Source organism: Dermacentor variabilis, chromosome 4 (genome assembly GCF_050947875.1).
Source record: "Dermacentor variabilis isolate Ectoservices chromosome 4, ASM5094787v1, whole genome shotgun sequence".
Taxonomy (NCBI): domain Eukaryota; kingdom Metazoa; phylum Arthropoda; class Arachnida; order Ixodida; family Ixodidae; genus Dermacentor; species Dermacentor variabilis.
This window is the reverse complement of record NC_134571.1, coordinates 144362603-144377381: the sequence shown is the minus strand read 5'-3', so window position 1 is coordinate 144377381 and position 14779 is coordinate 144362603. Positions and strand designations below refer to the sequence as shown.

General features: G+C 43.3%; 1 protein-coding gene across 1 annotated transcript in view; it reads right to left on the bottom strand.

Annotated features, from left to right (window-relative positions):
• Nucleotides 1-1495: 1495 nt before the first annotated feature.
• LOC142578379 (MAM and LDL-receptor class A domain-containing protein 1-like) overlaps nucleotides 1496-14779 on the bottom strand; it is a 56173-nt gene continuing 42889 nt past the window's right edge. The window contains exons 14-18 of the mRNA XM_075687773.1: nucleotides 12744-13027; nucleotides 10578-10686; nucleotides 9138-9260; nucleotides 5716-5855; nucleotides 1496-1630 (exon numbers count right to left, since the gene is read on the bottom strand). Coding sequence (XP_075543888.1) covers nucleotides 1496-1630; nucleotides 5716-5855; nucleotides 9138-9260; nucleotides 10578-10686; nucleotides 12744-13027 — 791 coding nt within the window. The remainder of the gene's footprint in view (nucleotides 1631-5715; nucleotides 5856-9137; nucleotides 9261-10577; nucleotides 10687-12743; nucleotides 13028-14779) is intronic.

Genomic DNA, 14779 nt, shown 5'->3' with positions numbered 1-14779 from the left:
TAAAATATTTTTATGTACAACTGACACATTATGTAGAAAACTGTGATGACGCTCGCTCATTTATTGCTTTCTTCACTTTAACATCGAAGCTTTGCAAATGGTCCCTGACCTCCACGACCGCGGCTGTGTATAGAAAAAGTTTATTTCGCCAAGAGATTATATGAACACTGAGTCACAATCACGGCACAATGACGATAACATATAAAAAACGGAGCATTCTATACACGGCACGTTTTCAAAGTAGTGTCCGAGTCCTCACTCACCAACATATAATCACATAGAGCCACGGAAAGGTACAGTTACACATAAACTAAATGTCACATGTATAGAATGATGTTTCATATATGCACTGTACACCATGCTTATGTACAATGATGATGTTACAGAGACACTTTACACAATTTTGAAGTGATCTGCATGAGATATGTATATACAAAAATGATCATGTGTACGAGAGCACACATACACAGAAATCACGGGCGCTTACATTCTATGTGCATTAAATGAATACTTCTGATGGCCGGGCTTCGAGAACCAGGCTGGTCTAAAATGAAGCCATACGCGTCCATCAGGCACCGACAGGAAACGGCATGACCACCCTCGAAAGAACTCTTCTCGAACTTAGCCCGCAGCCACGGAGCAAGAAATATTTAGCAGTGGAAACTCCGCTGTTTGCGGCGACCAGAAAAGGTCACAAGCCCGCGGAGCCGTTATCGTGATGGCGGCGCCTGGCGGCCTGGATAGAAATTACCGCCGTTGAGAGCGCGCCTGAGTTCGCCGGAGCCGCCTGCCCGGGCGCTGCATTTCTTTTTCGCTGCGGCTTCTACGACGCGCCGCATGGCGCCGCCACTGTATACGGTCCCGTCGGCGCATACAACAATTGCGACTTTATCTGGTCGCCCGCGCTCGCTCGCGCTGACGGGAGTTTCCCCTTCTAAATGTCTTACTCCGTGCCCGCAACCCGCACGCAGAACAGCGCTACCTTATTCACTACCGTTGTTGATGTCCAGGCTACTGGCCTTGTCCTCTGCGGTATTATTCACTGAGAAAAGAAATTACACCTTAGTATCTTCTTTGCAATTATTGCATGTTCTCGGGAGCACAATTCCTTTAATAAAGAAAGTCGCTCTGCCGTTTCTGAGCCTACTTTCGTAACGATTAGGCCTCAATGGCACATATACATCCATGCCTCTTGAAGACAATCGCCACGTATAATGATTATAATGCTGATAGTTTCAATACTTTGTCACAAACTCAGAGCGGTGGACTGGCCAATAAATGTGCAGTTAATTGAAAATTATTAAGAAGCATTGAAAAATGCAATGAAATATCAAGCAGCGACACAAGTTGTGACGTGAGAACTTTTGCGCGTACGCCAGTTTCGTTCATGCCAATGATTCAGGAATGAAATGAACAAATTAATACCAATTAATTAACCGCTTCGCGACAGCTTCGCTTCCCACAGATTTCAAAAATTTGTGTTGGATCTGCGTAATCATTTATTTCCTCGGTGACTCAATTGGAATGTTTTGTCTTGCACGATGTCAACTCGCGCCAGCATCCACTGACGTTCCATGTGCGCGGGTTTCCTCCAAACAACTGTGCGTGCGTTATTCACGACTAGCTCCACCTGCGTTATGACAACACACCGAAGTGAGCGCAGAGCGAAGCCTTGCGTTTGTTTGCAGTGATACACAGTGCAGTCGGCACAAATTAGGATGAGAACCCCGGCATGGTTCTGGATGTACAATGAATATGGGTGGAAGAGACAGTGGGAGCTAGCTGTGGCTCCCGAGTAAATGTGTCTCTAGTCCATTCCGTACATAACAGTCAATACTGTAGAGGCTAGAGAGCCTTCTTCCAGTGGCTTCGTTCGCACTTGGATATGGTTCAGTGTTTCTTGACCGCAATTGTGCCCAGCTGTTCTTTTTGTGTGTAAGCTCAGTATTTACTGAAACAACTTTTAACCCTTAGAGACAAACACACTATAGTATAGGACTGCTAATGCGTTGTTTTAGATTGATTTTAATTTATGTCATTCTTTTCGGGATCTTTATTTGCGTACCGTCACCAGGAGGCCCACGTGCTTGCTCGCGCGAGCGAACGCTGTTGGAGCGCAGCGAAGCATAGACGGAACGCGCGCAGTGATAAGTTTTCTTGGCCGAATTTCTTGCGTAGCTTCCACAGCGTTGACTGCTATGTATGGAACGGAGTATAGTTAACGTCAAAAATAATGAAAATAACACAGCGGCTGACAGGAGCTTGCTACGGCTCTGCTTCCATGCCGCGCGCCCCTACTACTTATCTGACTTCTACAGGACATACGACACGTCTGCAAAGAGAGCACTGTAGCAAATAGGCTGATGAACAATATTTAAGCCACAACAGCGTTTCTAAGGTCAGGAGGGTGGGAATATGTAGAAAGATAGATCCAATCCAGAAATATAACTAAATATTGTTCCTAGAATAAGCTATTTCTTTCTCCCCATCCACCTATCTAATAATATGTCAAATATGCAATCTAAACCTGATTCTTGACTGCACCTTACTTTTTTTTATTAAATACTACGGACACGTGGTCAAAGCAGGGAGGGCGATATATGGTACATACAATGAAAATGAGCTTGACAAAGCAAACAAAAACCATAAAATTACAAGATTATGATGTTGATTCAATTATACAATTCCATACGGTTACAGTTCGAGGCAAAAAAGAAAACTTATATGTGTTCGTTCATGCAAAGTAAGGGGTTATTGCAATGTTTTCGCAGTGACGTGTAGTCTGGTTGATAACGGGGTTAAATGTTCAGATGGTTTGTACCAGTGGGCACGACAGTTTGGAACGCTGTGGCTTCACGACAACCGACTGCTCGCATGGTATACACACATGGTCGCATTCAGACCGTAGAAATTTTGAATATTAATTTGGAAGCAACGGTAATCCGACATTTCCTATTGAATTGTGTCTCAAAAACCTAACTTGAACTGAGTCACGGCTGACACGTCCGTCGCTAAGCGTTGATTGGTTGATACGTTTTGTGCTAGCCGAGCCAAGCTTAGCTATGGACATTCCTGTTTACTTCGTTGTAGTTTTTAACCAAACTATGTAATGCTGTGTCACTGCGATCACTACGTTTTTATTCGCAAAGAAATAAAGGCTTATCAATATCCTTGGGTTAGCGTACAACGCTTAAAGGGACACAGAAGGCAAATATGAAGTCAAGCTAAAGTGATAGAATAGTGCTCGATAGTGTCTAAGGCGCCAATATTATGGCGGAGAGCAGTAGTCGATAAATTGAGGTAAATCCAGCACAGGATGTGATACTTCCCCGACGCATTCAAGTATTCGCCTGATGACATGGGCACTCCTCATTATATTGCTCTCTATAGTGCACAAGCACTCGTAATTAAAAGTTCATTGCATTACACTGTAAGACGGAAGAAAATCTTACTTGTGTAGCTCTTAACGATCTTAAGAAAATAAAAAACAAACGCATTGACGTTGCCCTTGTAAACGACACAGGGTTTCGTTGTCGCTCGATGCTGCACCACATATATAAATAGTGTACTACTTCTAGAGGAAAAGTTGGGCGAAAAAAGTGGCAACTACAAAGGTTCCGCCATGTTACAATGACTTCCATTTTTGCAACGCTAAATATATTCAAAATATTATGCAAGAAGCATTTACAGGAAGCCCGCACGTATGGAAAACGTGTAAAGTTCATTCCGTATATCTTTCAGCAAGATCGGATGGGTATTTATAAAACACAGAAGTAAAATTTACGTTGCGAGAAAGCATACGTTTGCAGGCGCGGGAACTAAATAGCACCACCATAATGAGGAAGTCGGGGTTGCATTGATTGCGCGTCTCGTCTGAATCACATCTCACCATGCGCATCTGAGAGCCTGCGCAAAGTAGCAACATGGCATCGCCCTTGTGGTTACTCATTTCAATGCATGGGCGCTTTGGGCAGCATTCGCTCTAGAGTTGGTTATATAATCTCTATCACGCGCCGTCCACGCTTTCGCTATCGCGTAGCGCTGCGCTGGTTTTGCTGGCTCGTGCAACTCGCGTAAACTGCAAGTACCAGAAAATACCACGTTCATATGATATCGCTGAATGCCCGACAGTACATGCCACTTGATCAAGAACAGCTGTTGCGACGAATCCAAAGCTCGGCCTTGGCTTTGTTTCTCCATGGCCGGGCGTTCGCGTTTTGCGCAGAAAACCGCAGCGCCATCTCTCGGCCGTCGTTTTACCCACGGACGGCAGTAAAGGCCGGTGCCGACGTATGAAAGGTCACTACTCCCATGCTCGGGGAGGGTGATTTGACTTGCGCTAAAAGTATGCGGAGCCTTCATACGCAATTTTCACTTAAACGAAGTTTTTTCTTTGCACGAAACAAGCGCTACAATGTTTCTGCAATCAAATTTTAACAGTTCAAGTTGGCCTTATATTTGCCTTTAGTGGTCCTTTAAAAAGAGAGCGCGTGCAATTTCTTTTTTTTTCAATAGCTAACTTCCCGGAGCTAGACTCGATATAATGCGATGGTTTTCGCAGCTGTACAAAGTAACGTTGCTGGTCAAAACCGATACAACAGTGGCGCTAAGTGCAGTTCATCTTGATGGTGTCATTTCTTTCGTTAACGTGGAGTTAACCTTTTGTTTGGAAGATGCACAGTGCATGTTAAATAATTACCTACCATACAGCCTCTTTTACAAACGTGTTGATAAGCTGTCTACAAACAGTGCAAACTCATGAATATGTGTACAAGCTCTAACAAAAGCTCAAAATGCATGCTTTATTATTTCTAAGGAATACTTAAGTTTGTCGAATTTCTAATGTACTAGTACACCAGTCCTGTCTTTGTGTTTGCCTACTTCAAAGACAAGAAAAATGCAGATAAACATAACATATACTAGCTCCTCGACGCACACGTCAAAGTGCTTGTCGGCCAGGAAGTCTGCGACCAATTCGAGCTTGCTCAGAGTTATGGTTATTATTCTTCACTGATACTGGAGTTTACAGTGCTATTTATCGAAGAGCGCACCTCCTACAGATAACGACCTATAACTCACGTGACGCGTTTGAAGCTGGGATTCAAGTATTATAGACCACGCCGCTGAAAAGCATGAGATTTTGCTCGTCAGAACATAAGATGATATAAAAGTTACAATACAAAAAAGTAGCATATGGGTGACTCCAAATTAAGCAAGTGGGTGTTCTCTTCTAATTTCAGCGTACTTTCTCTTTGCCTTGAATTCTAATGTATTTCCGCGTAAGTCAAACGAGGCAGCTGCAGGACACTCCTATTTAGAGAGAGGTTTCAACAGAATAAGGTCTTTCTTAAAGTAACAAAAGTTTTGTGCCTAAGCATTAACTATGTATTTCACAATGTACCATACATGCTACGAGTTTCGTGCCTTAAAACTCTTATTGAAGCGCGAGGAACTTAATGCCTAACCCATAGTTGAGTTCTTGATATGCTGATATGATTTTTCTGTGGTGGATAGTTTAGTAAACCGCTAACGTTTATAATAAATTAGTACAGTAATGAAGTTATAACCGAAGCAAGTTTCTTATTTGCTTTTTCTGCTAATGTACTCTCCCTAATGCACGCTCCATCAATTATCGAGTACAACTTTCGAGAAAAATATTCCGAAAAGCAATGCTGCAGATATAAGAGTATGACTCCCAGAATTGTTTTTTATTACTTGCAGACCGGCGTCGCCTCCCTTTTCCTCCAGGTACCAGAACTCCAAGCATTGCGGCTCATTCTGTCCGGGCCACTTAGGACTGGTCACCGTGGCCCCGTTGGGCGGTGAAGAAGCTTGCGTGACCGTCAAGACGTGCACTGCGGGTAACCATAATGAAGGAGTACATTCGGCAGTTGCAAAAGGAGCTAACCTTAACCTGAGGTGCCACCAGCAGTCTCAAAGTATTCGCAAAAAAAAAAGAATCACGTGTCATGTTTTCTCATTAGTAATACAGTCGCTTGAATATTTGTGCGGCCGTACATAAGATTAAGGTAATTGTTATTAAATGTGTGCGTTTGAATGTATTGTTTTCACTTTCAAACGTGGCTTTCCTTTCAATAAACGAGAAATCCTGACTTCGCGAGGAACGACCAAATATACCCGTGAGGCGGTAAAAGTTGCCCTTGGAACACTCACGTTGCAGCGTCAAATGCGCGGTATTATGAAAGTTAGCGCGATTAAAGTAGATGACCGTTCTGGGCAAATGCATTACAACTGCCTCGAATACCACAGAGCCCCGAGTACGCTGCGTTACCACTTTAAGAAACCAAGAAAATAATGAAAAGTTGCACGCAACGATGGCTCAATGTCCATGGCGTTACGCGGTTGAAATAGAGGTCACCAATTCAATCCCGGCCCCGCCGACCGTCTTCCGATTGGGGGGAAATGGAAAATCACCCTTGTACTTATATATTGGTGCACCTTATGGAACTACGGAAAGTCAAAATTAATCCGAAGTCTCCAACTACCGCATGCCTCAGGTACAGATCGTAGTTTTAGGAAATAAAGGCTCAGAATATATTTATTGTAATTAATGAAAGTTGGCGTTCCCACAAACTGCTATTACTTCGGAAACAAACAACGCGAAGAGATTATGTAAAGGGAAAAAGTAACAACGGTTTCAGTTCAGAAATCAGATAAAATTATCGTACCTCATTTTGCGAAAAAATGGCCTATTTCCATTACACGGCTTGCTTTGGATAAATTTGGCACGCATCACAAACTCCGGAGGTTTAAAATTGGCAATTAGATTTAAAATTACTGCTAGTACAGCACGCAATACCCCTAAAAATGGAGAAGTTGGTGCGATTCATACGGACTCTTCTTAAAAGCATTTTAAATGAGACAACTGTGCCTATTTAATTATTTATACAGTCTGTGAATATATTTTCCGCAATAGTATAACGAAAGAATTACGCGCCCTTACTAGTAAATTGTATTTACTAGTAGTATATACAATTACTACTAGTACTACTAATACAATTAATTACTAGTATTACTACTAGTAATTACGCGCCCTTACTAATAGTAAATGTCACTTTATTATGCATTCAGATATCCAATTTCTGTGATATGATACATTTTGTTTTGGCGAGCTTTCTTGTTTACGTGCATAAGTTATGAACGCGGACCATCAGGTAGAATACAGCGCGTGCTTTTCCGTTGCAAATTTCTAGGAGTGCGCTTCCTTGAATGAAACCTGTCCGATCAGAAGTATTGACTGGCTCTCCCTCTTTTGCGGCTACTTGGTATAAGGTCAAGCGAGGTCCGCAGTCCTAGTTCACACTTCTTTTGAGAACCTATAGCACCCGTTCCGGAGTTGAGCGTCGGCGTCCCTCGGCGTTACCGCGCGAACGCGTTCATGCGGCTGCTCGCGCGTTCGTCGTCGTCTTCTTCCACCGCTGGCTCCTATGCCGCTCATCATGTCAGCGTTCCCATACACTGCCACTCCCTCTGCAAAGGCGCTGGCGGCACTGGCGCACTGCCAGTCGGCGGGGTGATTTCGGTCTCAAATTATTCGCCTCAATATATAGCGAAATAGTAATACGTGTACAGGTGCGCTCAAATTTTGCATTGGGGAATATCGTAATCGTCAGACTTTGTTTCATCATCTGTGTGCTGTTACGGCCGTCTGACTTTAGCGTAACAGCACATCGCAGGTGATACTATATGATTATATGCCACAGCTGTCGAAGATCACCAAAGGACTACGTGAGTATTTGGCTTGTGGAGCTCCAGGGTCATGCTCAAAGAACGGAGCTGTATGGCCTTCTCCAGGGTGCCAGCAGTATTTCGTTAGACCCGTTTAACAGCCGCGATGCGCCATATACGGCACTCGCATGGTACAGCAGAGCGCTCCCGTTAAGTGCGTCAGTTCGCAGAACGTTCAGCGTAGGGAATGGTACTTTTTTCTAGGAAGCCAGGGAAGATGGCTCACGCCACTCTATGAAGCAAGATCCTGCTGTAGCTAAATAACCTATTATGTAGAGCAGAAATAAACGCTTTCGTGACCACCTCCCGGAGAAATAAATTTCAGATTAAACGCACAAAAGATAAGCAGTATTTTGTGATCTATATATGCGATGAGTTGATTCTTTGATATATCGTTCATCGATATTTTAAGTATTTAGGAGTATTTAGTATTCAAGCATTTAGGAGCACAAGTATTTAGGAGTAACACTTTTGAGTGATCTTTCTTGGAATTCTCATGTTGCTAACATAATATCATCCGCAAACAGGACGTTAGGATTTTTAAAACGTCATCTATATCATGATCCTCAACATGTAAATTAATTAGCGTACAAATCATTTGTCAGCGCAAAACTAGAATTCGCACCACGAATTTAGAATCCTTATCAAGCATAACTTATTAATGATCTGCGCAAAATCGCGCTGCTCGTTACATTCACTCGTCATATTCTTTTGATATCAGTGTTTCTTCCTTAAAAACTGCATCCGCTGTATACCCCTTATCGCTCCATCGTCGCATTTCGAGCCTATCTCAATTGCACAAATTCTTTCATATCCCTACGCGTATCGCCCCTTATATCCTTCGCCTTACACGCATATCTCACCACAACAGCTATCAGCTACACATTGCCCATCTACATTCAAGCACTGTCACGCTTTCAAACTCGTTTTTTCCTCGCACAGCTGAAGACTGGAACGGCCTTCCTAACGACGTTGCTGTCAACATGTGCCCATCGCTAGTCTTTGAAAATGTAAAAAAAGAAATCCGGTTATTGGGACTATGTGTATTTATTGGCACCCCTTATGTAACCCCCATTTACTTGGGCTTTTAACGTAATAAAATGAAATGAAAGGAAATATAATTTATAACGGTGATTGGTTGCATTCTGGCGTTGAAGAATGTTCATGTTGATGTTTTCCTCCTGGCGGTAAAGAGTATAAGTCCGCATAAATTGCAGCGTCAATGCAAATTCGTAGGTAGGAGTCACGTTCACTAAGGTTACAGTAAGCAGGAACTGTGCGTAAAAAATAATGGCAAAGTATACAGCTGGGTTTCGCCTTCCACACGTGGGTATTAAAGGAAAACTACAGCAAACACCAGAACCAACAAAAACTTTGAAGTCACGCACCAGAGTTCACAGGTCCGGATCGCATATCCAGTGTAGGTTCTTTAAACCAGTACTGCTTGGCCTGCCTTCGCCAACCGCTGGTAGATTTCCATTCACATTCGTCGAACTCGAAGTCGCAGTAGCCTGGAAGGATGTGCATATTAGTGATTTAGCGGACAACACGACGTTATGTAGTAGCAGTAAAAAAATGACAGCAGTGACTAAGTAGACGTTTTTCTTCAATTTTCGTATTATTTTTTTCCTCATCTCTAATCTGTACAGCCCTTGAGATGTTAGAATTGAGTAACACGCACTGACATACATCAACTGTTTTTGACATTGCTACGACTTCCAAGGTCTAGGGTGCGTATCTTGTAGATGACCTACTACAATTCCCACTTGAAGCTTTAAGCAATGAAAGCAGTGCTTGCAGAAGAACTTGTTTCATCATAATCTCCGTTTAATGCCTAATCATATTTTAGCGCATTATTGCTACCAACACTCAACGATAATTATAACATGCCACATACTTACAATGCTTCAATATATACAATTTTAAGCACTGTAATTGACGTAAAAGGCGAGCAAATTCTTTGAAATGAATCACCCAGCCGAATATTATGAAACAGAGATTTGAGAACTGTAGCTTTTAGCAATTCCCCACCGGAAACCGCCGGAATTTGTGTGTCAGCACGCGGCTTTAGCTAGAATGTTCACCACATGCACGCAACGTACAGAAAAAAATACTATGATTTTTTTATGCAATAAACTATTGCGTAAGAAATGTAAAGGAAATTCCTGGCGCCGGGCACACATGTGCCGCTAGTCCGCTTCCAAGTACGTGTTATAGCTAAGGAAGTGATTTGTGAAGTATGTTGAAAGCGAAACTATAGAGGCATTGCAATCGATTGTTCAATATGGCGTCACGCACAGATAAAGCTTCCTGTGTCCCGAAAATTGCACGCACGACACTGTGGATATTCTGTTCTTTTATGTGAAATAAGAGATAATTTGAGCTATCGATGTATAAGAATACGGTTTTGAGATGAACAATAGCGCCTGTGGAGGTAACCTGGCATGCAGAGCTTTCCTTGTCGGTGTTGAGTGGGAATACGTTCGTAGCACTACAAAAGGTTCAATAGCATGCTAACTTGGGCTGGGTGGTACATGTTTGAAGAGAAAGAGTAACAGCGCTGGAGAACGGGATGTGACTGAGACAGACACAGCGCTGACTTTCAACCAACTTGGTTGAAAGTCAGCGCTTCGTCCGGCTCAGGCACGTCTCGTTGTTCAGCGCTGTAATTCGTTTTGCTCAAAAATTTATTGTGGCCCAAACTTATGCTGTACTAGCATGAAAGTAGCTCAGTGTTTTAGATATAGGGCCGTCCACGACGATGCCACTTTTACGAAGGTATGCGTCATTGCATATGAGGTGTGCTTAAAATACACAGTAATGCTTACCTTTTGAGTCTGTAAGAACATCGCATGCGCCTGCTGTTACTTGTATTGGCCCCAAAGCAACAATCGCTGCTTTTTTTAGTGCTTTGAAGACCGCTGTTTCAAAAGTCAACTGCAGAAAGAAACAAGATTCCCTGCTTTCCAACTTTTAATTTTCAAACATAGACACCTCATCACATCATAGCTGTTGGAAACTATCCTTCCTCTCTTTTACACTAAGCACGAGTGGAGGAACTGTATATAGCAGCCTTTGCAAGGCTTAGCCTGGCCTTTCTCTTTTCCCCTTTCGGCGAAAACTCATAACCCGACGAAAGGCACTAAGGAAACAAATAAAATACAAGGAAAGTACAAGGCAGTATTGAAATACTTCTCATTTACTTATCGTGTAACAAATCAGATCCCATAATTTTGAGGCATAACCGAGAAAAAATGCGTCCGAAGGCTTTATAGCTATTGCTTTTTTAGACTCTGGGGCGCAAACCAGCATCATTCACGTTTTAAGTTCTGTGCGCAACTTCATTGAGGGCGTCTGTTTAAAAAATAAAGAAGTTTAAAATTATAAGGGCAATTTCAGATACGTGAGGAAATTTTGAAGGTAACACACTGCAGCCCGGTTAGATCTAAGCCTGGATACAATTGTACACTCGAACAGGTCGCACACAAAGTGACCCTTGGAAACAAAGGCGCCAAGCTGTCTTTTATCTATCTGATAATATTTTAAATGAAAACAGTTCATATAGACAGACAACTGAAATTGCGTAAATGACGTTACATAATTTCCTATGAATACTACAAACGTAATATATATTGCATAAGTAAATGTGCTACGATTTATTTGCCTTGGTTGTCGCAAACCTATAACATGCCGCTTTTGAAATCTGTGACTGCAGTTACATGAAACATCCAGCTCCATTCAGAGGGAGGGAGAGAAACGGGGACAGGAAAGTCAGGGCAGCTCATTTCAATGATAGCTGTTGCCCAATGAAGGAGCAGTTGAATGCAATGATAGGGCAGGTGACAATGGAGAACAAAGCAGAAATAAGCAAATATAATATGTACGTGATCCTCTACAAGACGGGCCTCAACTTTAACACTACAGATAAAGCAGCCAAAGGGTGTGAGTGTTCGAAAGCACATGACGTGACCAATCAGAAGCAGGGACATCTTATCTTGTTGATGGTGCACGTTATGTCAACCGCTAATTTTATCAGCCGCGGGGTCCGTAAAATTATTGCATACCTCGGGCACCTCTGAAGAAAGCCTCCAAATTTGGATTTCCTCCCTCACTACTTGGCAGATAAGCAAGTAACATGGTGCTGTGCAGTGTTTCTCGCTACAGTTAAAATTGCTCGGCTATTTAGCGCTTTCTATGACCCAGCAGTACATATTTCGATTATATTTTTTCTGTGGTTGACTGTGCATCAACCTTCCTAAGTAGCAATTCCTTTTGTTGTCTGCGACCTCTAGAAGTGTTGGCTGATGAGCGCATCTTTCTTTCCGTTTATTTTGGTTTGCGGGCACACTAATCATAATAATCCATAATAATCATAATAAGCAAAGCTCGAAACCTACAGCCATTCATGTTTTCTTTCTGAAATCTTGTGCCCCGCACTGCGAACGCAACGTTTATTGCTGGCATCATTTTGATTTGTTTTGCTCTTAGACTGCAGGAAAAGTTTCTGTGAGGGTTCTTAAGCAGCTTCGATGCAACATTCCCACGCGCGAAGCACTACAGGGCTACAGACATGCATATACAGCGCAGAATTTATTAGGTGACAGCCAGATGCCTGATTCATATTCTTGAGCAGTATCTTTTGCACAATCAATCTGCTTCGCGTTGTTTTCCATGAAATGCGAGTTTCAGGTGAAAGCCGCGAAAGCCGCCACACTCTGCATCTCTGCATCCCCTTACAACGTCTGTTTGTTCAACCCGCGTAATTATTATATTTTTTTGACCCCGTACATTCTGAAACAACGTGTTGAGCGCAGTTCTCTGGACACTCAGAAATAACTGGTCCTTCTCTTTATAGCAATTAGCAGTATGAATGCTAAATGTGAATAAAATTTAATATATTCGAGTTCAGTGCACCTGGCGCTATTTAGGAATTATGTTTTTATTAGTTGCAATTCGGAAGAGTTTCAATGTACATAAAACCCGAGTAAAGGTACCTGGTTGTGCGGAGTGTCGAGGTTCATTGTTCGTCGGACGTTGTACCACTTGTCAGTCGTCGTGCGGCCTCGATGATGCACCAGTACCGAAGTGAGCCGTACAAAACCGGAGGTGGGCTGCGACTTTATTAGACTTAACCGCAGATTCGCGCCTCGGGCACCAAACATGTGGTACCAGACAGAGACGCAGGCTGGTTCCATCTGCACTCCGACAATGGGCGAGAACAGTCTCAGCAGGCCTTGGTTGGGCTCTAGGATTGATCCGCTTGCATGTATGAGGCCGCCTGTACGACAGACACAAACGTCTAGAAACCCACGTCTATCAAGATGCTCGTTCTAACACGAAGCGGGAGTTGCGTGGCTTTATGAGTGTATTGGATATATTTCTTCTTTTCCACCGAGCTTATTGGAAAGTAAAACGACTAAGTTTGATATTGCTGCTGTATGTACTATATATGCTTGGGGGACTGATTTCGCCATAATGGAGCTAATTGCACTTCAGCTCATCGACCTGCCTGTCGAAAGGTTACTAGAGCATATGTGTTTGCCATGCTGTAGAGCCCTTAATTACCGCTGCTGTTCATGTATACAAGTAGAAAAAATAAACTGAAGCGGAAACCTATGCACAATTATGAACAAGGAAAACGCATCTGTCTTCTTTGTAAACGTCATAAGTGTCCCGAAGAAAAATTGTTTGCACCATAAGTAGTAGGTTGGACTACAGTTTCCAACAACAACCGTCCTACTTAGTGATAATGCAATTCAGAATTCCTCTTTTGTCCACCTCATCCACATAGTTTGAACCCCTTCTCTGAATCCCCATCTGTCTTTCATGTTTTATTCACTATACGTCCACTTCATGCAAGCTACGTATTTAATTAAAGCCATGTACGCAGATGACATCTGCATTTCGATCTCGGGGTACCAACACAAACGTTTGGCCCGGATAGCCCAGGCCGCAATCTCCACTATCGATCACCACTTATCGACGCTTGGCCTATCTTAATCAGCAGAAAAATCTGCCTTCATGCGTTTCCCGGGAGTGAGACGAAAGTCAACACGTCTGACGCTGAATATCAGAGGGCATTCAATTCTTCGTGCAACTCATGTTCGATTTCTGGGCGTCACCATCGACAACAAGCTACTATGGCGTGGTGCGGTCGAAAGTGTTGTGGCTGCATCAGTGCAAAGAGTCAACGCACTTAATCGATTGGCAGGTGTACGTTGGGGAAACAATCCTACATCCATGCTTAAACTGAACGCTGCACTGATAACAAGCCGCATTCTCTATCAGCTCCCTCTGATATCACCGTCATCGAGCCAATTCGAGCGCTTGGAGGCAGTGCACAAAAAGAGACTTCGCCTGGCGATGGGAGTTCCAACGGCGGCTTCAAACAAGAAAGTCACTAATGAGGCAGAGTCTCTTCCACTTCGCCTCTTGGCATCTCAGGCCTTGCTGACGCAGCTATTGACTGGGCGAGTCACGCGCAGGCACGGCGCTTCTCCGGCGGTAAGAGCAAGAACTCGCTCACATTTCCATGCGGCGCTGAACACCTTCCGATTTTTTGGACTGGAATGGCGTAAACGAAGTCGTCTTGACTCGCCATGGTCTTTTTCGGACGCTACCTGCAGCCTCAATGTACCCCACCTACCGACGAAACGCACCATTTTAACTGCCGAAGCAAAGTTTATTGTGCTGGACCACTTGAGCACTGTGTTTCAAAGCCATCTACAAGTGTACACAGACGGTTCGGTGTGCGCACAAACAGACAGCTGTGCAGCGGCATTCTGCATACCATCCCTTGATGTGTCATGGTCTGGCCTACTGGATTGCGTAGTTTCCTCTACAACAATAGAAAGCGCCGCAATCACCGAGGCTTTGCGGAAACTACGGGCCTTTTCTGCACAAGATGTCGTAGTGCGGACGGATTCCAAGTCAGCATTACAGAGATTACATCGAGGCCTATCTCTAGATAAATTTACAAGGCAGTCTCTGGCACTGATTGACGACCTAACGAGCAAAGGATTTAACATAA